At 35.0% G+C, this 21,969-nt stretch overlaps 1 protein-coding gene across 3 annotated transcripts in view; it reads right to left on the reverse strand.

Moving 5' to 3' along the window:
• The window catches only part of fn1b (fibronectin 1b), a 142,748-nt gene that overhangs the window by 95,586 nt on the left and 25,193 nt on the right, over nt 1-21,969 (reverse strand). For all 3 annotated transcript variants that reach the window (XR_012050846.1, XM_061974613.2, XM_061974614.2), the window contains exons 3-9: nt 12,849-12,981; nt 8,867-9,178; nt 4,684-4,809; nt 4,472-4,609; nt 4,279-4,410; nt 2,234-2,371; nt 1,399-1,545 (exon numbers count right to left, since the gene is read on the reverse strand). Coding sequence is in view for 2 of the 3 variants with exons in the window: in XM_061974613.2 (XP_061830597.1) it covers nt 1,399-1,545; nt 2,234-2,371; nt 4,279-4,410; nt 4,472-4,609; nt 4,684-4,809; nt 8,867-9,178; nt 12,849-12,873 (1,018 nt within the window). In the remaining variant the exon portion in view is untranslated. The remainder of the gene's footprint in view (nt 1-1,398; nt 1,546-2,233; nt 2,372-4,278; nt 4,411-4,471; nt 4,610-4,683; nt 4,810-8,866; nt 9,179-12,848; nt 12,982-21,969) is intronic.

Below are 21,969 nucleotides of genomic sequence, written 5' to 3' on the forward strand. Positions count from 1 at the left end.
GTTTCTTATTGTTCCAATTGGGTTGAGTTTTTGTATACGCTAGCCTTTAAATAGACCTCCTTAATTAGAACAGTTGATCTGCCGCTTCTCTTTTCTGCTCTGCGCCCCTCTCCTGCGTGGAGAGGTGATCAGGTGACCACGGATCAGTTCCTACAGAGGAGGAGCCACATCTGCGGTCCCTCCCAAGGTTTCTCATTGTTCCAATTGGGTTGAGTTTTTGTATACGCTAGCCTTTAAATAGACCTCCTTAATTAGAACAGTTGATCTGCCGCTTCTCTTTTCTGCTCTGCCTCCCTCTCCTGCGTGGAGAGGTGATCAGGTGACCACGGATCAATCCCTACGGAGGAGGAGCCACATCTGCGGTCCCTCCCAAGGTTTCTCATTGTTCCAATTGGGTTGAGTTTTTGTATACGCTAGCCTTTAAATAGACCTCCTTAATTAGAACAGATGATCTGCCGCTTCTCTTTTCTGCTCTGCGCCCCTCTCCTGCGTGGACAGGTGATCAGGTGACCACGGATCAGTTCCTACGGAGGAGGAGCCACCTCTGCGGTCCCTCCCAAGGTTTCTCATTGTTCCAATTGGGTTGAGTTTTTGTATACGCTAGCCTTTAAATAGACCTCCTTAATTAGAACAGTTGATCTGCCGCTTCTCTTTTCTGATCTGCCCCCCTCTCCTGCGTGGAGAGGTGATCAGGTGACCACGGATCAGTTCCTACGGAGGAGGAGCCACATCTGCGGTCCCTCCCAAGGTTTCTTATTGTTCCAATTGGGTTGGGTTTTTGTATACGCTAGCCTTTAAATAGACCTCCTTAATTAGAACAGTTGATCTGCCGCTTCTCTTTTCTGCTCTGCACCCCTCTCCTGCGTGGAGAGGTGATCAGGTGACCACGGATCAGTTCCTACGGAGGAGGAGCCACATCTGCGGTCCCTCCCAAGGTTTCTTATTGTTCCAATTGGGTTGAGTTTTTTCTTCTTGCCCGGATGTGGGCTCAGATCCGAGGATGTGGTTGTGGTCTGTGCAGCCCTTTGAGACACTTGTGATTAAGGGCTATATAAATGTGTGATTGAATGTCATATATTCTGGTTATTGTTGGCATGTTAGCATAGTACTGTTAGCATGCTAGCTTTTCTATTATTGTTACTTGATGCTATCTGGCCAGTGTGCTAACTTCTAGCATTTAAGTTTGGCTTTGGCTCTTCAGCATTCGCAGGAAATTTCGACCGAAGTTGCATTTTCTAATTCTTTGAAAAAAGATCTTTCTATGGTCCTGTTTTAAAAAACTACCAACATGGCCCCCAGCCATGGTTTGTCAGTTTGTGGTGCACAGTGGAAAAAGTTGAGCGCTGATATTTCCAAGGGAACTCTGGCGTTGTGACACAACTGTGGTGTTTCTCTCACCCTGGCCGGAGCTGTGGCGGTCGCACTTCCACTCGCCGCGACCGTTTCCCAAACACAGACACTGCAGGGCGTTCCCGTTGGTGTCAGTCTTGGACCATGTGTCACCGATGCGGTAGGACTTTTTGGTTTCCTGGTCATTGCAGCGGTCTGGTTGCAGAACAAGAGCAGTCAGAACACACAACTGATGACGCAATGTGTGTGTGTGTGTGTGTGTGTGTGTGTGTGTGTTCTTGTATTTCTACCCTTCTTGAGACATGAAGAAGGAAAAGTATCTTTGTGATGACATAAATCTATAATTGCATCTAATAGACAATGTCTCATTTGTGGTGACATCAATCAAAATGAGGGTGGTCCCAAAAAAGGAGGGATTTTTCTTGTGAAATTGTGACCTTTTGCTTGTGAAATTCCAACTCATTTTTCACAAGTTTTTTTATATTTGCATAGTATGTATATGTTGTTAATGTTGTAAATACACTTCTATATATATCGAGAAAGGGTGGTCCTAAAGAGGGAGGCATTTTTCTCAGGTCTCAAGAAGGTAACAAATACAAGAATGTGTGCGTGTGAAGTGAATTATATTTATATAGCGCTTTTTCTCTAGTGACTCAAAGCGCTTTACATAGTGAAAGCCAATATCTAAGTTCCATTTAAAGCAGTGTGGGTGGCACTGGGAGCAGGTGGGTAAAGTGTCTTGCCCAAGGACACAACGGCAGTGACTGGGATGGCGAAAGCGGGAATCGAACCTGGAACCCTCAAGTTGCTGGCACGGCCACTCTACCAACCGAGCTATGCCGCCCCATGTGTGCATGTGTGTGTGTGTGTGTGCGTGGCTCACTCCTTGAGGTGCAGGTGATACGCCCATTTCCCTCTCCGAGACAAGTGCAGTCCAGCATCATCCAGCCTTGGTAGGGTTTCTCCCATGTCTCTCCCACCACGTAGGATGATGCTGCGTTGTTGTCGTAGCAACGCTCAGCTAGGCAGAACACACAGCGGATCTTTGATGACTTATTTTGTATGGGAGGCCATTTCAAAAGCACACATTAATGTATATGTATACACATACATAGGTATATATATATATGCATACATATCATATATAGGTACTGTATATATATATATATATATATATATATATATATATATATATATATATATATATATATATATATACATATATATATATTAGAGATGCGCGGATAGGCAATTATTTCATCCGCAACCGCATCAGAAAGTCGTCAGCCATCCGCCATCCACCCGATGTAACATTTGATCAGAACCGCACCCGCCCGCACCCGCCCGTTGTTATATATCTAATATAGACGATGCAAGGCATTAGTGAGGTTATAAAGCTTTTGCCTGTTAAAGAAAGGAGACTGATTCAATGCAGCACAGACATTCGCGTGCCACGCTGTCACGACCCAGACGCACACCAGTGCGCAATCATATGGGAGCCGCGCTGAGCGCACCTCCAAGCGCGTCTCGCTGCCGGCGACGGCCGGGTATGGGCCCGACGCTCCAGCGCCATCCATTTCAGGGCTAGTTGATTCGGCAGGTGGGTTGTTACACACTCCTTAGCGGGTTCCGACTTCCATGGCCACCGCCCTGCTGTCTATATCAACCAGGGTGAGCCCCACCCCTTTCGTGAGCGCACTGCGCGCGGAGTGACCCCTGTTACGCGCCCCCGGCAACAGGGGTGGCGGGCAGGTAAGCTGCGCGGGCAGAGCGCGCGCGGAGCGACCCCTGTTACGAGCCCCCGGCCACGGGGGTGGCGGGCAGGTAAGCTGCTTACCTGCTGCGCGTGACGCCGGCCGCGGCGAAGGCGGACAAGGCGGGGTGTCGGTGCGGTGGGCGCGGTGGTGACCCTGGACGTGCGTCGGGTCCTTCTCGCGGATCGCCTCAGCTACGGCTCCCGGTGGGGCCCTCTCGGGGGAAGGGGCCTCGGTCCCGGACCCCGGCGAGGCGTCCCTTCTCCGCTCCGTAAAAGTGTCCATCTCTTTTCTTTTTTCTTCTTCTGTTGTGGCATATGCTGCAGGTGCCTGCTCGTTTTTCGTATGTGGGTAACAACATTTAACTATGTATATATATTTACCAATTGGTTTAACTGCCACCCGCCTGAATCTATTTAAAATCTAATTTTTTTTTTATTTCAACCACCCGACCCGACCCGACCCGCGGATAAAATCTAATTTTTTTTTATTTCATCCGCCCGATCCGCGGATAATCCGCGGACTCCGCGGTTGTGCCCACAATCCGCGCATCTCTAATACACATATATACATACACATATATATATATATATATACACACATACATTTATACACGTATATACATACATACATACATACATATATATATATATATATATATATATATATATATATATATATATATATATATATATATATATACATACATAGATGAAGGTTATTGCCACCCAAGATGTACTATCTAAAACTCCGTTAAAAAGTGCATCCCTTGGTGTTGAGTCATGAGGAGACAAAGAAGTGTGCATCTCAGCAGAACTGTGGACGTTCATGTCTCCTCATGACACCACTAAGTAGGAGACATACGCAGTAAAAAGAAACAGGACCTACCACTGAGCCTTGGGGCACACCACATGTCATTTAATGTGGTTTGGAGGAGCATGTACACCATGAACTGATATCATCCCATACTAGTTGTTTTGATGATATCACACCAATAAGTGTGTTGGTTTCTACTACAGCCAATGAAGAAAGGATATTGTGAAGATGTTGATATGAAGACAGGATATTGTGAAGATGTTGATATGAAGAAAGGATATTGTGAAGATGTTGATATGAAGAAAGGATATTGTGAAGATGTTGATACCAATGGAACCATCAAGTCCTTGGTGCTTACCTACGGGCTTGCAGGTCCACTCTCCCTTGCCATTCCCCAGACACACACAGTCCAGCATGTAGTCCTCAGTGTCATGGGGTCTCTGCCACGTGTCCCCGATCTTGTAGGACCTCCCACCTTCATGGCAGCGATCTAAGGCCCAGCAGGTGTTTGTTGTCACATCAGCACACGCCGAGTCTGCGTCCGGACTCACTTGCTATGGTGCAGCTGATCTTCCCCCGACCAGAGCCGATACACGTGCAGTCCCACATCATGCCGTCCTTGGGTCTCTCGTAGGTCTCCCCGACGCGGTACGTCCGGTCATTGTACTTGTCAAAACAAGACTCCTCCACTGGGAACAGATGAAAGGAACAATGCACGTTCACAGACCACAGCTCGGTGTCGTGGCTGCTCAGTCTCACTCACCTTCTGGCTTGCTTTTACACTTGATGCCAGCCGCTCCCTGGCAGGTGCACAGCAGGATGCTGCCACGGTAAGGTTTCTCCCACTGCTCGTTCTCTCGGAACGAGCGGCCGTTTTCCTCGCAGCCGGCTGCGGAGCATCGAGCGCTTCATGGTCAGTAAGGGCCGACTTGGCAGAACTAAGTCATGCCCGGGTTACAGAGCTGGGTAGTAACGTTTTTAGCTGGCATATGCTAACATTAGCCCTGTCGTAACCTCATAAGTGACTATAAAATGTGCATCTAAAACATAAATATCAACATTTAACATAAACATCAACAACATTTAGTAGAAAAGATGCACATTTTACAGTCACTTATGACGTCATAACAAGGCTAATGTTAGCATATGCTAGCTAAAACATAAACATCAACAACATTTAGTACAAAAGATGCACATTTTAGTCACTTATGACATTATAACAAGGCTAATGTTAGCGTATGCTAGCTAAAACATAAACATCAACAACATTTAGTAGAAAAGATGCACATTTTACAGTCACTTATGACGTTATAACAAGGCTAATGTTAGCGTATGCTAGCTAAAACATAAACATCAACAACATTTAGTACAAAATATGCACATTTTACAGTCACTTATGACGTTATAGCAAGGCTAATGTTAGCATATGCTAGCTAAAACATAGACATCAACAACATTTAGTACAAAAGATGCACATTTTACAGTCACTTATGACATTATAACAAGGCTAATGTTAGCGTATGCTAGCTAAAACATAAACATCAACAACATTTAGTACAAAAGATGCACATTTTACAGTCACTTATGACATCATAACAAGGCTAATGTTAGTATATGCTAGCTAAAACATAAACATCAACAACATTTAGTAGAAAAGATGCACATTTTACAGTCACTTATGACGTTATAACAAGGTTAATGTTAGCATATGCTAGCTAAAACATAGACATCAACAACATTTAGTACAAAAGATGCACATTTTACAGTCACTTATGACATCATAACAAGGCTAATGTTAGCGTATGCTAGCTAAAACATAAACATCAACAACATTTAGTAGAAAAGATGCACATTTTACAGTCACTTATGACATTATAACAAGGCTAATGTTAGCATATGCTAGCTAAAACATAAACATCAACAACATTTAGTAGAAAAGATGCACATTTTACAGTCACTTATGACATCATAACAAGGCTAATGTTAGCGTATGCTAGCTAAAACATAAACATCAACAACATTTAGTAGAAAAGATGCACATTTTACAGTCACTTATGACATTATAACAAGGTTAATGTTAGCATATGCTAGCTAAAACATAAACATCAACAACATTTAGTAGAAAAGATGCACATTTTACAGTCACTTATGACATTATAACAAGGCTAATGTTAGCGTATGCTAGCTAAAACATAAACATCAACAACATTTACTAGAAAAGATGCACATTTTACAGTCACTTATGACATTATAACAAGGCTAATGTTAGCGTATGCTAGCTAAAACATAAACATCAACAACATTTAGTAGAAAATATGCACATTTTACAGTCACTTATGACGTTATAACAAGGCTAATGTTAGCGTATGCTAGTTAAAACATAAACATCAACAACATTTAGCACAAAATATGCACATTTTACAGTCACTTATGACATTATAACAAGGCTAATGTTAGTATATGCTAGCTAAAACATAAACATCAACAACATTTAGTAGAAAAGATGCACATTTTACAGTCACTTATAATGTCATAACAAGACTAATGTTAGCGTATGCTAGCTAAGACATAAACATCTACAACATGTAGTACAAAAGATGCACATTTTACAGTCACTTATGACATTATAACAAGGCTAATGTTAGCGCATGCTAGCTAAAACATAAATATCAACAACATTTACTAGAAAAGATGCACATTTTACAGTCACTTATGATGTTATAACAAGGTTAATGCTAGCATATGCTAGCTAAAACATAAACATCAACAACATTTACTAGAAAAGATGCACATTTTACAGTCACTTATGACATTATAACAAGGCTAATGTTAGCGTATGCTAGCTAAAACCTAAACATCAACAACATTTAGTAGAAAAGATGCACATTTTACAGTCACTTATGACATTATAACAAGGCTAATGTTAGCATATGCTAGCTAAAACATAAACATCAACAACATTTAGTAGAAAAGATGCACATTTTACAGTCACTTAGGATGTCATAACAAGGCTAATGTTAGCATATGCTAGCTAAAACATAAACATCTACAACATTTAGTAGAAAAGATGCACATTTTACAGTCACTTATGACATTATAACAAGGCTAATGTTAGCGTATGCTAGCTAATACATAAATATCAACATTTAGTAGAAAAGATGCACATTTTACAGTCACTTATGACATTATAACAAGGTTAATGTCAGCATATGCTAGCTAAAACATAGACATCAACAACATTTACTAGAAAAGATGCACATTTTACAGTCACTTATGACATCATAACAAGGCTAATGTTAGCGTATACTAGCTAAAACATAAACATCAACAACATTTAGTAGAAAAGATGCACATTTTACAGTCACTTATGACGTTATAACAAGGCTAATGTTAGCGTATACTAGCTAAAACAAACATCTCCAACATTTAGTAGAAAAGATGCACATTTTACAGTCACTTATGTCATAACAAGGCTAATGTTAGCATATCTAGCTAAAACATAAACATCAACAACATTTACTAGAAAAGATGCACATTTTACAGTCACTTATGACGTTATAACAAGGCTAATGTTAGCGTATGCTAGCTAAAACAAACATCTCCAACGTTTAGTAGAAAAGATGCACATTTTACAGTCACTTATGACATTATAACAAGGCTAATGTTAGCATATGCTAGCTAAAACATAAACATCAACAACATTTACTAGAAAAGATGCACATTTTACAGTCACTTATGACGTCATAACAAGGCTAATGTTAGCGTATGCTAGCTAAAACATAAACATCTACAACATTTAGTAGAAAAGATGCACATTTTACAGTCACTTATGACATTATAACAAGGCTAATGTTAGCGTATGCTAGCTAAAACATAAACATCTACAACATTTAGTACAAAAGATGCACATTTTACAGTCACTTATGACATTATAACAAGGCTAATGTTAGCATATGCTAGCTAAAACATAAACATCAACAACATTTACTAGAAAAGATGCACATTTTACAGTCACTTATGACGTCATAACAAGGCTAATGTTAGCGTATGCTAGCTAAAACATAAACATCTACAACATGTAGTACAAAAGATGCACATTTTACAGTCACTTATGACGTTATAACAAGGCTAATGTTAGCATATGCTAGCTAAAAGATAAAAACATCTACAAGTTAGCGCCACATGTTTTCTGTCGTTGGAAGTGGAATTGTGGTGAACATTTCTCCTGACAAACGTGATACAAATGTTCTTTGTCATACTTTGTGAGTAAATATTGAAGTTGTGTCACTTATTACGGTGTGTAGTTGGAGTGCGGTCATGTGACCGCTAGGCTGTGTTTGATTGGTGGAAAGGAGTCAAAGGTCACTAGTGCTCATGTTGGATTGGCCAAACGGAGTCGTGTGACACAAGTCTCTCTAACGAGACAAATGAAGCACTAATACATAGTTATTAATAAATATAGTGATCATATAAATGAAGTCAAAGTAGTGTTTGTTCTTCACAACAATGTACAAAAGTATGTTGCATTAAAACTACTCTGACAAGTACAATTTATACAAAAAGTTACTGATGTAACTGAGTAAATGTTACATGTTACACACACACACACACACACACACACACACACACACACACACACACACACACACACACACACACACACACACACCAACTAAGGTTGTACTGCCATTAAAAAATAACTACAAAATAAACAGAAGTTACTCACTATTTGAGTATTTTTTTAACTGACTACTTACTCTTAGATAACTACTTTTTACTTTGACTTGAGTCAAGTAAGGTGATGAAAAGAATATAAACATGTCCTATAAACAGACTACAATAAACATATTGTACAGTAACAGTGGAGCATTAATATCTTTGTAAGGACAACTTCCATGTCAGACTATATAATAATAACACATCATCAAGGTGAGAAATGCACTCACCTGGGGAAAGAGGTTGAAGTTGGTAGAGGTCAGGGTACATCTGATACTGTCCACTCTGCCTCTTGCTCTTGGGCAAGCAGTGCACGGTGCAGCACACACACAGTAGCACCAGCAACCTCCCGACTGTGTCAACACACATCTTGGCCGAGGAGACAAAGGTGACTTGATGACTGGGACAATCTACTTCTTCCAGGCGGGTGTTGCAGCCCAAAAGAGTGGCAGGATGAGGAGGCTGTGGAGCACCGCTTATATGGGCTGGCTCACATGGGCCGGCACTAGCACCGGGAGGGGAGGGGAGGGGGAGGCGGGCTTCTGTTGGAGCGTGACACGCCTTTTTAACAAAAGAAAAGTTGAGGGAAAGTAAAAAAAAACAGTTGTCTGTGCTGCAAGTTTGTAGGCCTGCAGCATTTTGTCAGAAGTCAAACAAAAGTAACGGCAAACATGTAAGAATAAAAAAGGAAGTAAAGGAAAAGCTGAAATGTTGATACTAATAACTAATAATACACTTTTGTCATCTGACACTAAGTTTGTCTTGATTGTTATTAATGTCCAACATTCACACATGTAATATTCAACACCAAAAAATCATATTATCATTATTGTTGTGAGAATGTGCAACATTTACACATGTAATATTCTACACCCAAAAAATCATATTATCATTATTATTGTGAAATTGTCCAACATTCACACATGTAATAATCTACACCAAAAAAATAATATATTTATTATTATTATTGTTATAAATGTCCAACATTCACACATGTAATATTCAACACAAAAAAATAATCTATTTATTATTATTATTGTTCTTGTGAGAATGTCCAACATTCACACATGTAATATTCAACACCAAAAAATCATATTATCATTATTGTTTTGAGAATGTGCAACATTCACACATGTAATATTCTACACCAAAAAATCATATTATTATTATTATGAAATTGTCCAACATTCACACATGTAATATTCTACACCAAAAAATCATATTATCATTATTATTGTGAAATTGTCCAACATTCACACATGTAATAATCTACACCAAAAAAATAATATATTTATTATTATTATTGTTATAAATGTCAAACATTCACACATGTAATATTCAACACAAAAAAATAATATATTTATTATTATTATTGTTCTTGTGAGAATGTCCAACATTCACACATGTAATATTCAACACCAAAACATCATATTATCATTATTGTTTTGAGAATGTGCAACATTCACACATGTAATATTCTACACCAAAAAATCATATTATTATTATTATGAAATTGTCCAACATTCACACATGTAATATTCTACACCAAAAAATCATATTATCATTATTATTGTGAAATTGTCCAACATTCACACATGTAATAATCTACACCAAAAAAATAATATATTTATTATTATTGTTATAAATGTCAAACATTCACACATGTAATATTCAACACAAAAAAATAATATATTTATTATTATTATTGTTCTTGTGAGAATGTCCAACATTCACACATGTAATATTCAACACCAAAACATCATATTATCATTATTGTTGTGAGAATGTGCAACATTCACACATGTAATATTCTACACCAAAAAATCATATTATTATTATTATTGTGAAATTGTCCAACATTCACACATGTAATATTCTACACCAAAAAAATAATATATTTATTATTATTATTGTTATAAATGTCCAACATTCACACATGTAATATTCAACACAAAAAAATAATCTATTTATTATTATTATTGTTCTTGTGAGAATGTCCAACATTCACACATGTAATATTCAACACCAAAAAATCATATTATCATTATTGTTTTGAGAATGTGCAACATTCACACATGTAATATTCTACACCAAAAAATCATATTATTATTATTATGAAATTGTCCAACATTCACACATGTAATATTCTACACCAAAAAATCATATTATCATTATTATTGTGAAATTGTCCAACATTCACACATGTAATAATCTACACCAAAAAAATAATATATTTATTATTATTATTGTTATAAATGTCAAACATTCACACATGTAATATTCAACACAAAAAAATAATATATTTATTATTATTATTGTTCTTGTGAGAATGTCCAACATTCACACATGTAATATTCAACACCAAAACATCATATTATCATTATTGTTGTGAGAATGTGCAACATTCACACATGTAATATTCTACACCAAAAAATCATATTATTATTATTATTGTGAAATTGTCCAACATTCACACATGTAATATTCTACACCAAAAAAATAATATATTTATTATTATTATTATTATAAATGTCCAACATTCACAATATTCAACACAAAAAAATAATCTATTTATTATTATTATTGTTATTGTGAGAATGTCCAACATTCACACATGTAATATTTAACACCAAAAAAATCATATTATTATTATTGTTGTGAGAATGTGCAACATTCACACATGTAATATTCTACACCAAAAAATCATATTGTTATTATTATTATGAAATTGTCCAACATTCACACATGTAATATTCTACACCAAAAAAATAATATATTTATTATTATTATTGTTATAAATGTCCAACATTCACACATGTAATATTCAACACAAAAAAATAATCTATTTATTATTATTATTGTTATTGTGAGAATGTGCAACATTCACACATGTAATATTTAACACCAAAAAATCATATTATCATTATTGTTTTGAGAATGTCCAACATTCACACATGTAATATTCTACACCAAAAAATCATATTATTATTATTATTATGAAATTGTCCAACATTCACACATGTAATATTCTACACCAAAAAAATAATCTATTTATTATTATTATTGTTATAAATGTCCAACATTCACACATGTAATATTCAACACAAAAAAATAATCTATTTATTATTATTATTGTTATTGTGAGAATGTCCAACATTCACACATGTAATATTCAACACCAAAACATCATATTATCATTATTGTTGTGAGAATGTGCAACATTCACACATGTAATATTCTACACCAAAAAATCATATTATTATTATTATTATGAAATTGTCCAACATTCACACATGTGACATTCTACACCAAAAAAATCATATTATTATTATTATTATTGTGAAATTGTCCAACATTCACACTTGTAATATTCTAAACCAAAAAAATAATTTTTTTATTATTATTATTATAAATGTCCAAGTCTATTAATAATTATGATAATAATATGGATATTTTATGTTGCTGATTGCAATCGTCCATGATTAAGATCGGATGATACTGATCACATGTATCACTTTTGTCACCAAGTACCACCTCAGAAAACACTTAACTCTCCAAGTACCACCATAGTGATCATTTTATATATTATATATATATCATTTTTATGCATTTTAATATAGAAAGTTTTGTATTCATTGTGATTTTTATTATTTTTAATATTTGACCTTTTGTTTTTGCACTATTTTTATGCATTTTAACTGTGTTTTATAGGCATAGAATGTTCTGTGCTTATAGTAAATTAATTAATTAATATTGTTACTTTGACCTTTCTGTTTTGATCTGTCAGCCCTTTGGGGCAGTAGTCTGTTTTAGAAATGTGCTGCTGTATAAATACATTTACCTTGACTTTTGTTATTTAACGTCACTTCTCTGCTTCAGCTGCTGCCCCCGCGAGCCGATCTCGGATAAGTGGAGGAAGATTTTGAAAGTGTGTCCATCTTGTTGTTAAATGTAACTATGTTTTTACCTCTCACAGCTAACCTTAACATGTACTAAATAAAAGCTGCTACTGTGTTGTTGCAAGACGTACACGGTGAGCAAGTTATCTACACGACATAAACATTTGACTAAGTGACGAATGAATGGAATCATTTGTTGCAGGAGGAGGACGAGTCAAACCCTCAGACTGGGGAGCAAACAGCGGCTTGTCCTGGGGCATGATGGGAAGTGAAAGACAAACATGACTTGTCCTCAGACTGCCGCTTGACTCACCGCTCAGCAGCCGTCCTTCCATCATTTCCTCCAATGCTTCAAACAATGTGACTTCCAAACCACAGCGGCTGGTAAAAAGTCTGTCATGTGGCACACACTTTCCTGCAGCCCGCTCAGTCGTGGACACGAATACCTTCAAGAGAAGGACAAATAACACAATTATAATATTTCAACTAATTAAAAATGATGAATGTATATTTAACAGTCTGGAAATAATATGCGTCAATAAAGTGTTTTCTATTTCTCTTCGTTTTGACAGAAAAAGAAACATGTTTTACATGCACTTCCACATCTTTTCAACTTTAATTTCATAACATATTATATTATCATACTGTACATTCCGGGGAAAAAAAGTACTTAAATATCTACTCGACTTACTGTAAATTCCCTACTTTTTTTCCTACACTCTGAAACCTGCGTCTTATAATAATAATAATAATAACAATAATAATAGATTTTATTTGTAAAAAGCACTTTACATTGAGTAAACAACCTCAAAGTGCTACAGTGTATTAAAAATAATAATAATAATAATAAATACATTGAAAAAACAAATAAATAAAAAAAAGATATAAAAAATAAATAAAAATTGACAGTCATGATTTAGTCAATTTAATTATAGTACTCGGTAAAAGGTTTATTTTTAAGGCCAAAAACAGATATTCAATTAGTATTACTTTCTTTAAAATCATATTTATTTTTATATTGGTTTTATATTTATTTATTTTTTATTTTTATTCAGTCATTGGTGGAGCATAATATTGTTTTTAATATTGTTTTTAACATGGCTGTGCAGCACTTTGGAAACATTCTTGTTGTTTAAATGTGCTATATAAATAAAGTGGATTGGATTGGTGTCACGACTTGATCTTGGGAGTTTGCTTTTCCAGGATGCAACGGAAAGTTGGCACGGGCGAGACGGGAATTAAGGTACATGATTTATTATTATCAAAAAAAAGGAATAAATGAAAGCGCGCACGGTGGCGGAGAACAAACTATGAAAAACAAAAAGACTATAAACATGGAACCAAAACTTACTTTGACAAGGGACATGAAGCAGGATCTTAGAGGAATGGACAGAGCATAAATGTGGTGTGAGGTCGTCAGGACGAACAACAGAAAATGAATGAACTTAAATACTTATGGACATGATTAACAACAGGTGCGTGACTCAAAACAGGTGCGTGACATGACAGGTGAAACTAATGGGTAACTATGGTGACAAAACAAAACAAAAGTGCACAAAAAGTCCAAAAATAAAACCTGATCACACAGACATGACAATTGGATTGGATTTAAAACATTTATTCAGTATTTCTTAACTTTAGAAAGCTATATGGTTGAAAACAAAAATTATGCCAAAAAAACATAAAAAAAGAGGGGAAGTCCTCAAAGGTTTGTTTTGAAAATGTAATTATGTTTATAGATATGCAACAACAACAACAACATATATGCTATCTGTTGTTGTGTTCCCAAATTTTGAGTGTACAAAAATGAAGGTGTGTATTACTGAGTCCGACCTGGACATGATCTGGACTGTACATAAATGCTTATTTTGAAAATGTAATTTTGTTTATAAATTATATGCAATCTGTAAAAAATAAAAATAATAGAAATTAAAAAAAAAAAAAACATTAAATAAAAATAAAAACTAGAACAGCAAAATAGCTAAAACGAGTATGCATACATCAACAACAAAAAAAAGGCTTTTTTTTAAAAGAAGGGTTTTTAAGCCTTTTTTTAAATCATCCACAGTCTGTGGTGCCCTCAGGTGGTCAGGGAGAGCGTTCCACAGACTGGGAGCGGCGGAGCAGAAAGCCCGGTCTCCCATTGTTCATAGCTTTGTCCTCGGAGGTTGGAGGAGGTTAGCCTGTCCGGAGCGGAGGTGTCGTGTGGAGGATTTGGGGGTGAGCAGTTCTTTGAGGTAGAGGGGGGCATTTCCATGGAGGCACTGGTGGGTTAGTAGGGAGACTTTGAATTCAATCCTGAGTGGAACAGGAAGCCAGTGAAGGGATTTGAGAGTTGGTGTGATATGGTCATATTTCCGCACTCTCATCAGGATCCTAGCAGCACTATTCTGTATGTATTGCAGCTTCTGGATCTTCTTGCTGGGGATTCCCACAAGAAGTGCGTTGCAGTAGTCTATCATAAAACGACGCAGCTAGTGTATGGATTTTTCTTCGCTAACGGCCGTTATACAAATAGTTTACAATAAATACACTGAAAAGGTGTGTTATTCATGGTGCTATGGCGCCATCTTTTGGACGAGTTTGCTCACTGCAGGTGCTGCAGTGTTCTTCCATTTAGTGCGTTCCGTCTTCTAGTTGTCCATAGCGTTTCTACTCGAACTGATTCTTCATTCATCACTCCAAGCAACGTTTGTGAGTTTTACAATATAACTACAACAATTCTTACTGACTAAAGCGTCCCATGTGTGATGTCTGTAGGAGTGTTTTCATGCATATTTGAACATTTGAAACTACAAAATAAAAGCATGTGAGATTCCTGATGGATGAATATTGGTATCAGTTGTATTGGGACACCTTCAAGAGTTGATAAATACATCTTTTTGTATAATGTGGGAGTAAAAATGTAGAAAAAGATCAATATTGTTTTGTGCACACTAGGGCTGCAGCTAACGATTATTTTTCTATCGATTAATCTATAGATTATTTTTTCGATTAATCGGTTAATCTATAGATTATTTTTTTCGATTAATCTATAGATTATTTTTCCTTTTACCGATTTTTTTTTTTTTTTTAAATGAAGAGGAAAAAATAAATGTAGGCCAGTTTTTTCAAAAGGCATGGCTTTTATTTACAAAAAAAAAAGTATGGCCACTCAGTCAACATTGACAACAACATGACAAAATATTCTGTAACAATGTAAACATTTAAAACTTTTAACATTTAACAAAATTAAAAGTAGCTTATTTGCTTTTTAATGTGCAAATATAAAAGTAAACATCCAGTGCAAATCTTAATATTCTGGAATAGTATAAGCATTTAAAAAGTAAAAGTATTGCTTATTTTGCTTTAAAATGTGCAAAAATAAAGATAAACATCCAATACAAAAAAGTGCAAAACGGAAATATTCTGTAACAAGTGTAAACATTTCAACAAAAGTAAAAGTATTGCTTATTTGCTAAAATGTGCAAAAATAAAGCTAAACATCCAATACAAAAAAGTGTACAGTGTAAACATTTCAACAAAAGTAAAAGTATTGCTTATTTTGCTTAATAACACAACAATGATAGTATGATTAAAGTGAAAGTTAATTGTTGGTTTGTACATAGTATATGTAACTGTTAATGTTGTAAAAGGTATTTGCACAACTAATTAACGTTAGCGTTTGTGACACGTCTTGTGCCGTGGGGTTCTTTCAGGACCGACAGACTGAACGCCAGACGGCTTTGCCAGGTTTACAATCTTTTCATTTTACACAAAGTCTTTTCTCTTCCAACTGCGCGGATCGCGCACCTGGGCACGATTGCGGCGTCGCTCCCGGCGCGCCCCGCCTCGCCGCTCGCTCGCCGCCGCCGCCTCTCCACAGCGTTAAAGAGGAGCGCGTCTTTGTAAACACTGAACAGGCACGCCAAACGCGCCTCTTAGAGCGAAACGGTGCTTTAGTTTATGAATTTACAACGCAGATACAAATGACACATTCATGTTTTTGTGTAATAATGACAACGTATACGCACGCGGACGATTGACTTGTTGATGGTGATGGCAAGAACGCTGTCGGGGGTTTTCTTTTCAAATGTTCGTTCATAGCCGTTGGGCTGCTATGATAGGCCATTTCCGCTCGACACAGTGTGCATACAACAACATTATTAGGCCGTTTATTGAAATACTCCCACACTTTTGACGACTTTTGGCGTGCTTTTTTCCCCTCGCTCGCATCGTCTGCTTTGCGCTCCGCCATGACAGTAAAGTAGAGTGACGTAAATATGCGACGCGCCGACGCACAAAAACGGCGTCGACGTATTTACGTAACCGATGACGTCGACTACGTCGACGCGTCGTTTCAGCCTTAGTGCACACGTTGTGAGACGTTGACTTCTGACAAAAATGTGCATTTAGGTGCAAGACTTGGATTCCTTGTCTGGGAAGTCTCAGCATGAGATTTATGATGCCAGTGTGCCTGGTTAGTATCGTTGTTGTTGTCTGCATCGTGTCTCACATTCCTGCTGCAACAGGGATTGTCTGCTGAAAGAGTTTGGACTTTAATGGACTACAATATGATGAAGAGGACCAAAATATTCCTGCTCTTCCTCAGCTTTTTGTAGTATTACATCACACAGAAATACAAGGGTTCATTTGATGAATTATATTAGAGGAAACTTTGATTTGTATTCTGTTGCTTCCATTCATCATTTAATGAGTTTAAATGATACAAATTCATCAAATCCAGACTGCATGGAGTGCCTGGAACTTTAAAAACATAAACATATTTTCTGTACAGTCGCTGCGTAGAGCGCACACAAGAGCAGTGGTGTGACATCATCAGGTAAGAAAAATTCTAATTATGAGATAAAAAGTCGAAATTATGAGATAAAAAGTAAAAATTATGAGATAAAAAGTTGGAATTATGAGGAAAAAAAAAATCGAAATTATGAGATGAAGTCGAAATTATGAAATAAGAGTCGAAATTATGAGATAAAACGTCATAATTATAAGATAGAAGGTTGAAATTACAATAAGAAAGTCGAAATGATTGATACCGGTAGTCAGATTGATGAAAAATTTAAATTATGAGATAAAAAAAATCGAAATTATGAGATAAAAAATTTAAATTATTAAATAAAGTCGAAATTATGAGATAAAAAGTTGAAATTATGAAATAAATTCGAAATTATGAGATAACAAGTCTAAATTATGAGATACAAATTTGAAATTATGAAATAAAAATGTGAAATTATGAAGTAAGAGTCGAAATTATGAGATTAAAAGTCATAATTATAAGATAAAGGGTTGAAATTACAATAAGAAAGTCGATAATCGAAAGTCAAAATTTTGAAAAGTTTACATTATGAGATAAAAAGTTTAAATTATGAGATGAAGTCAAAATTATGAGATAAAATGTCATAATTATAAGATAAAAGGTTGAAATTATAATAGGAAAGTTGAAATGATCGGTAGTCAAAATGATGAAAAGTTAAAATTATGAGATAAAAAATTCAAAATTATGACATAAAAAGTTTAAATTGTGAAATAAAGTCGAAATTATGAGATGAAAAATTCTAATTATGAGATAAAAAGTCAAAATTATGAGATAAAAAGTCAAAACTATGATATAAAAAGTAAAAATTATGAGATAAAAAGTTGGAATTATGAGGGAAAAAAAATCGAAATTATGAGATGAAGTCGAAATGATGAAATAAGAGTCGAAATTATGAGATAAAACGTCATAATTATAAGATAGAAGGTTGAAATTACAATAAGAAAGTCGAAATGATTGATACCGGGAGTCAGATTGATGAAAAGTTTAAATTATGAGATTAAAAAAAATCAAAATTATGAGATAAATTTTTTTTATTATTAAATAAAGTCGAAATTATGAGATAAAAAGTTGAAATTATGAAATAAATTCGAAATTATGAGATAACAAGTCTAAATTATGAGATACAAATTTGAAATTATGAAATAAAAATGTGAAATTATGAAATAAAAATGTGAAATTATGAAGTAAGAGTCGAAATTATGAGATTAAAAGTCATAATTATAAGATAAAAGGTTGAAATTACAATAAGAAAGTTGATAATCGAAAGTCAAAATCATGAAAAGTTTACATTATGAGATAAAAAGTTTAAATTATGAGCTAAAGTCAAAATTATGAGATAAAATGTCATAATTATAAGATAAAAGGTGGAAATTATAATAGGAAAGTTGAAATGATGGGTAGTCAAAATGATGAAAAGTTAAAATTATGAGATAAAAAATTCAAAATTATGACATAAAAAGTTTAAATTGTGAAATAAAGTCGAAATTATGAGATGAAAAATTCTAATTATGAGATAAAAAGTCAAAATTATGAGATAAAAAGTCAAAACTATGATATAAAAAGTCAAAATTATGAGATAAAAAGTTGGAATTATGAGGAAAAAAAATCGAAATTATGAGATGAAGTCGAAATTATGAAATAAGAGTCGAAATTATGAGATAAAACGTCATAATTATAAGATAGAAGGTTGAAATTACAATAAGAAAGTCAAAATGATTGATACCGGGAGTCAGATTGATGAAAAATTTGAATTATGATATAAAAAAAATCAAAATTATGAGATAAAAAGTCAAAACTATGATATAAAAAGTCAAAATTATGAGATAAAAAGTTGGAATTATGAGGAAAAAAAAATCGAAATTATGAGATGAAGTCGAAATTATGAAATAAGAGTCGAAATTATGAGATAAAACGTCATAATTATAAGATAGAAGGTTGAAATTACAATAAGAAAGTCAAAATGATTGATACCGGGAGTCAGATTGATGAAAAATTTGAATTATGATATAAAAAAAATCAAAATTATGAGATAAAAAATTTTAATTATTAAATGAAGTCGAAATTATGAGATAAAAAGTTGAAATTATGAAATAAATTCGAAATTATGAGATAACAAGTCTAAATTATGAGATACAAATTTGAAATTATGAAATAAAAATGTGAAATTATGAAGTAAGAGTCGAAATTATGAGATTAAAAGTCATAATTATAAGATAAAAGGTTGAAATTACAATAAGAAAGTCGATAATCGAAAGTCAAAATCATGAAAAGTTTACATTATGAGATAAAAAGTTTAAATTATGAGCTAAAGTCAAAATTATGAGATAAAATGTCATTATTATAAGATAAAAGGTGGAAATTATAATAGGAAAGTTGAAATGATCGGTAGTCAAAATGATGAAAAGTTAAAATTATGAGATAAAAAATTCGAAATTATGACATAAAAAGTTTAAATTATGAAATAAAGTCGAAATCATGAGATAAAAAGTTGAAATTATGAGATGAAAAGTTGAAATTACGAAATAAATTTGAAATGATGAAATAACAAGTCGAAATTATGAGACAAAAATGTGAAATTATGAAATAAAAAAGTGAAATTATGAAATGAGAGTCGAAATTATGAAATTAAAAGTCATAATCATAAAATATAAGGTTGAAATTATGATAAGAAAGTTGAAATGATCGAAAGTCAAAATGAAGAAAAGTTGAAATTATGAGATAAAAAGTCATAATTATGAGATAATAAAGTCGAAATTGAGATTAGAAAACCGAAATTATGAGACAAGAAAATCGAAACTATTAGAAAAAGTCATAATTATAAGCTAAAAGATTGAAATACATTACAAAGTAATATGTAATATATATATATATATATATATATACACACACACACACACACAGTGGTGATCAAAAGTGTACGTATACTTGTAAAGAACATCATGTCATGGCTGTCTTGACTTTACAATCATTTCTATTTTTTTGTGATGTAGTGATTGGAGCACATACTTGTTGCTCACAAAAAACATTCATGAAGTTTGCTTCTTTTATGAATTTATTATGGCTCTACTGAAAATGTGAGGGTGAAAAGTATACATACAGCAATGTTAATATTTGCTTACATGTCCCTTGGCAAGTTGACCTGCAATAAGGCGCTTTTGGTAGCCATCCACAAGCTTCTGCTTGACCACTTGACCACTAAATTGCTGCAGTTCAGCTAAATGTGTTGCTTTTCTCACATAGACTTTTAGCTTGTCCTGAACAATTTGGAGCTAATCCTCCTTTTTCATTGTCCCATTTAAAGCAGCAGTTCCATTGGCAGCAAAACAGGCCCAGAGCATAATACTACCACCACCATGCTTGACGATAGGTTTGGTGTTCCTGGGATTAAAGGCCTCACCTTTTCTCCTCCAAACATAATGCTGGGTATTGTGGCCAAACAGCTCCATTTTTGTTTCATCTGACATCACATGGACAAAGATAAGACCTTCTGGAGGAAAGTTCTGTGTATATGACTTGTTTTTAACACTTTAATGACTGAGACCCTTTTGGGTCCCCGGGACCTTTAACGTTCACCTACATTGAGGGCTCCCTGATGGTTTCTAACAGACATGCCTGGGATGTGACCCTGGATGAGAAGGAGTTGGACTGCCCTGCCTCAGGTGATGTTGAAACTAAAGTGTAGAAGAAGTGGGTGTTGGGATTATCTATCAGGTGTCAAACACTTTTGGAGCTGCTCAGCATTTCTGGCCATGACTTTTCCTGAGTCAGTCAGGTTTTGATGCCAAGTGGCTTCTGTGGAGGTCTCTGCAGAGATGTGACCAAGCATTTCCCGAACGTGCCACAACAAGACCGGGTTGCCACGGTAACATGACGTGGAAGTCGCGAGTGACGATTGATAAGTGGAGACGAGAGAAATTGTCAGTTAGCTTGGAAGTCAGAGGTCTTCAACATGATATTTCCGCTTGATTGACTTGTTCTTCAATTGCCATGCAGTTGGTTTCAACAAATGTAAACAAATACACTGATCAACACACTGTAGTGTAGTTTATACATGTGACCATACTCACTGTAGTGTAGTTTATACATACAGTATGTGACCAGACTCACTGTAGTGTAGTTTATACATACAGTATGTGACCAGACTCACTGTAGTGTAGTTTATACATACAGTATGTGACCAGACTCACTGTAGTGTAGTTTATACATACAGTATGTGACCAGACTCACTGTACCTTGCAGCTTTAACACAAAAACATGAATAACTCTAATTTATATGACGTTAGCATGTGACTGTACTATTTAAATAACGTATTCTAATGTGCTTTATAAATAAAGTTGATTTGATTTGATTTGATAATGTATATGATGTGAGCATGTGAATAATTTCAAAGAATGATCGCGTTATCATAAATGAATGAAGATGAATCACATATGTGTTGAGGCTTAACACAGAGCGCACACAAGAGCAGTAGAGTGACATCATCAGGTAAGAAAGTCTAATTATGAGATAAAAAGTCAAAACTATGATATAAAAAGTCAAAATTATGAGATAAAAAAATGGAATTATGAGGAAAAGAAAGTCGAAATTATGAGATGAAGTCGAAATGATGAAATAAGA

Source organism: Nerophis lumbriciformis, linkage group LG15, assembly GCF_033978685.3.
Source record: "Nerophis lumbriciformis linkage group LG15, RoL_Nlum_v2.1, whole genome shotgun sequence".
Classification (NCBI taxonomy): domain Eukaryota; kingdom Metazoa; phylum Chordata; class Actinopteri; order Syngnathiformes; family Syngnathidae; genus Nerophis; species Nerophis lumbriciformis.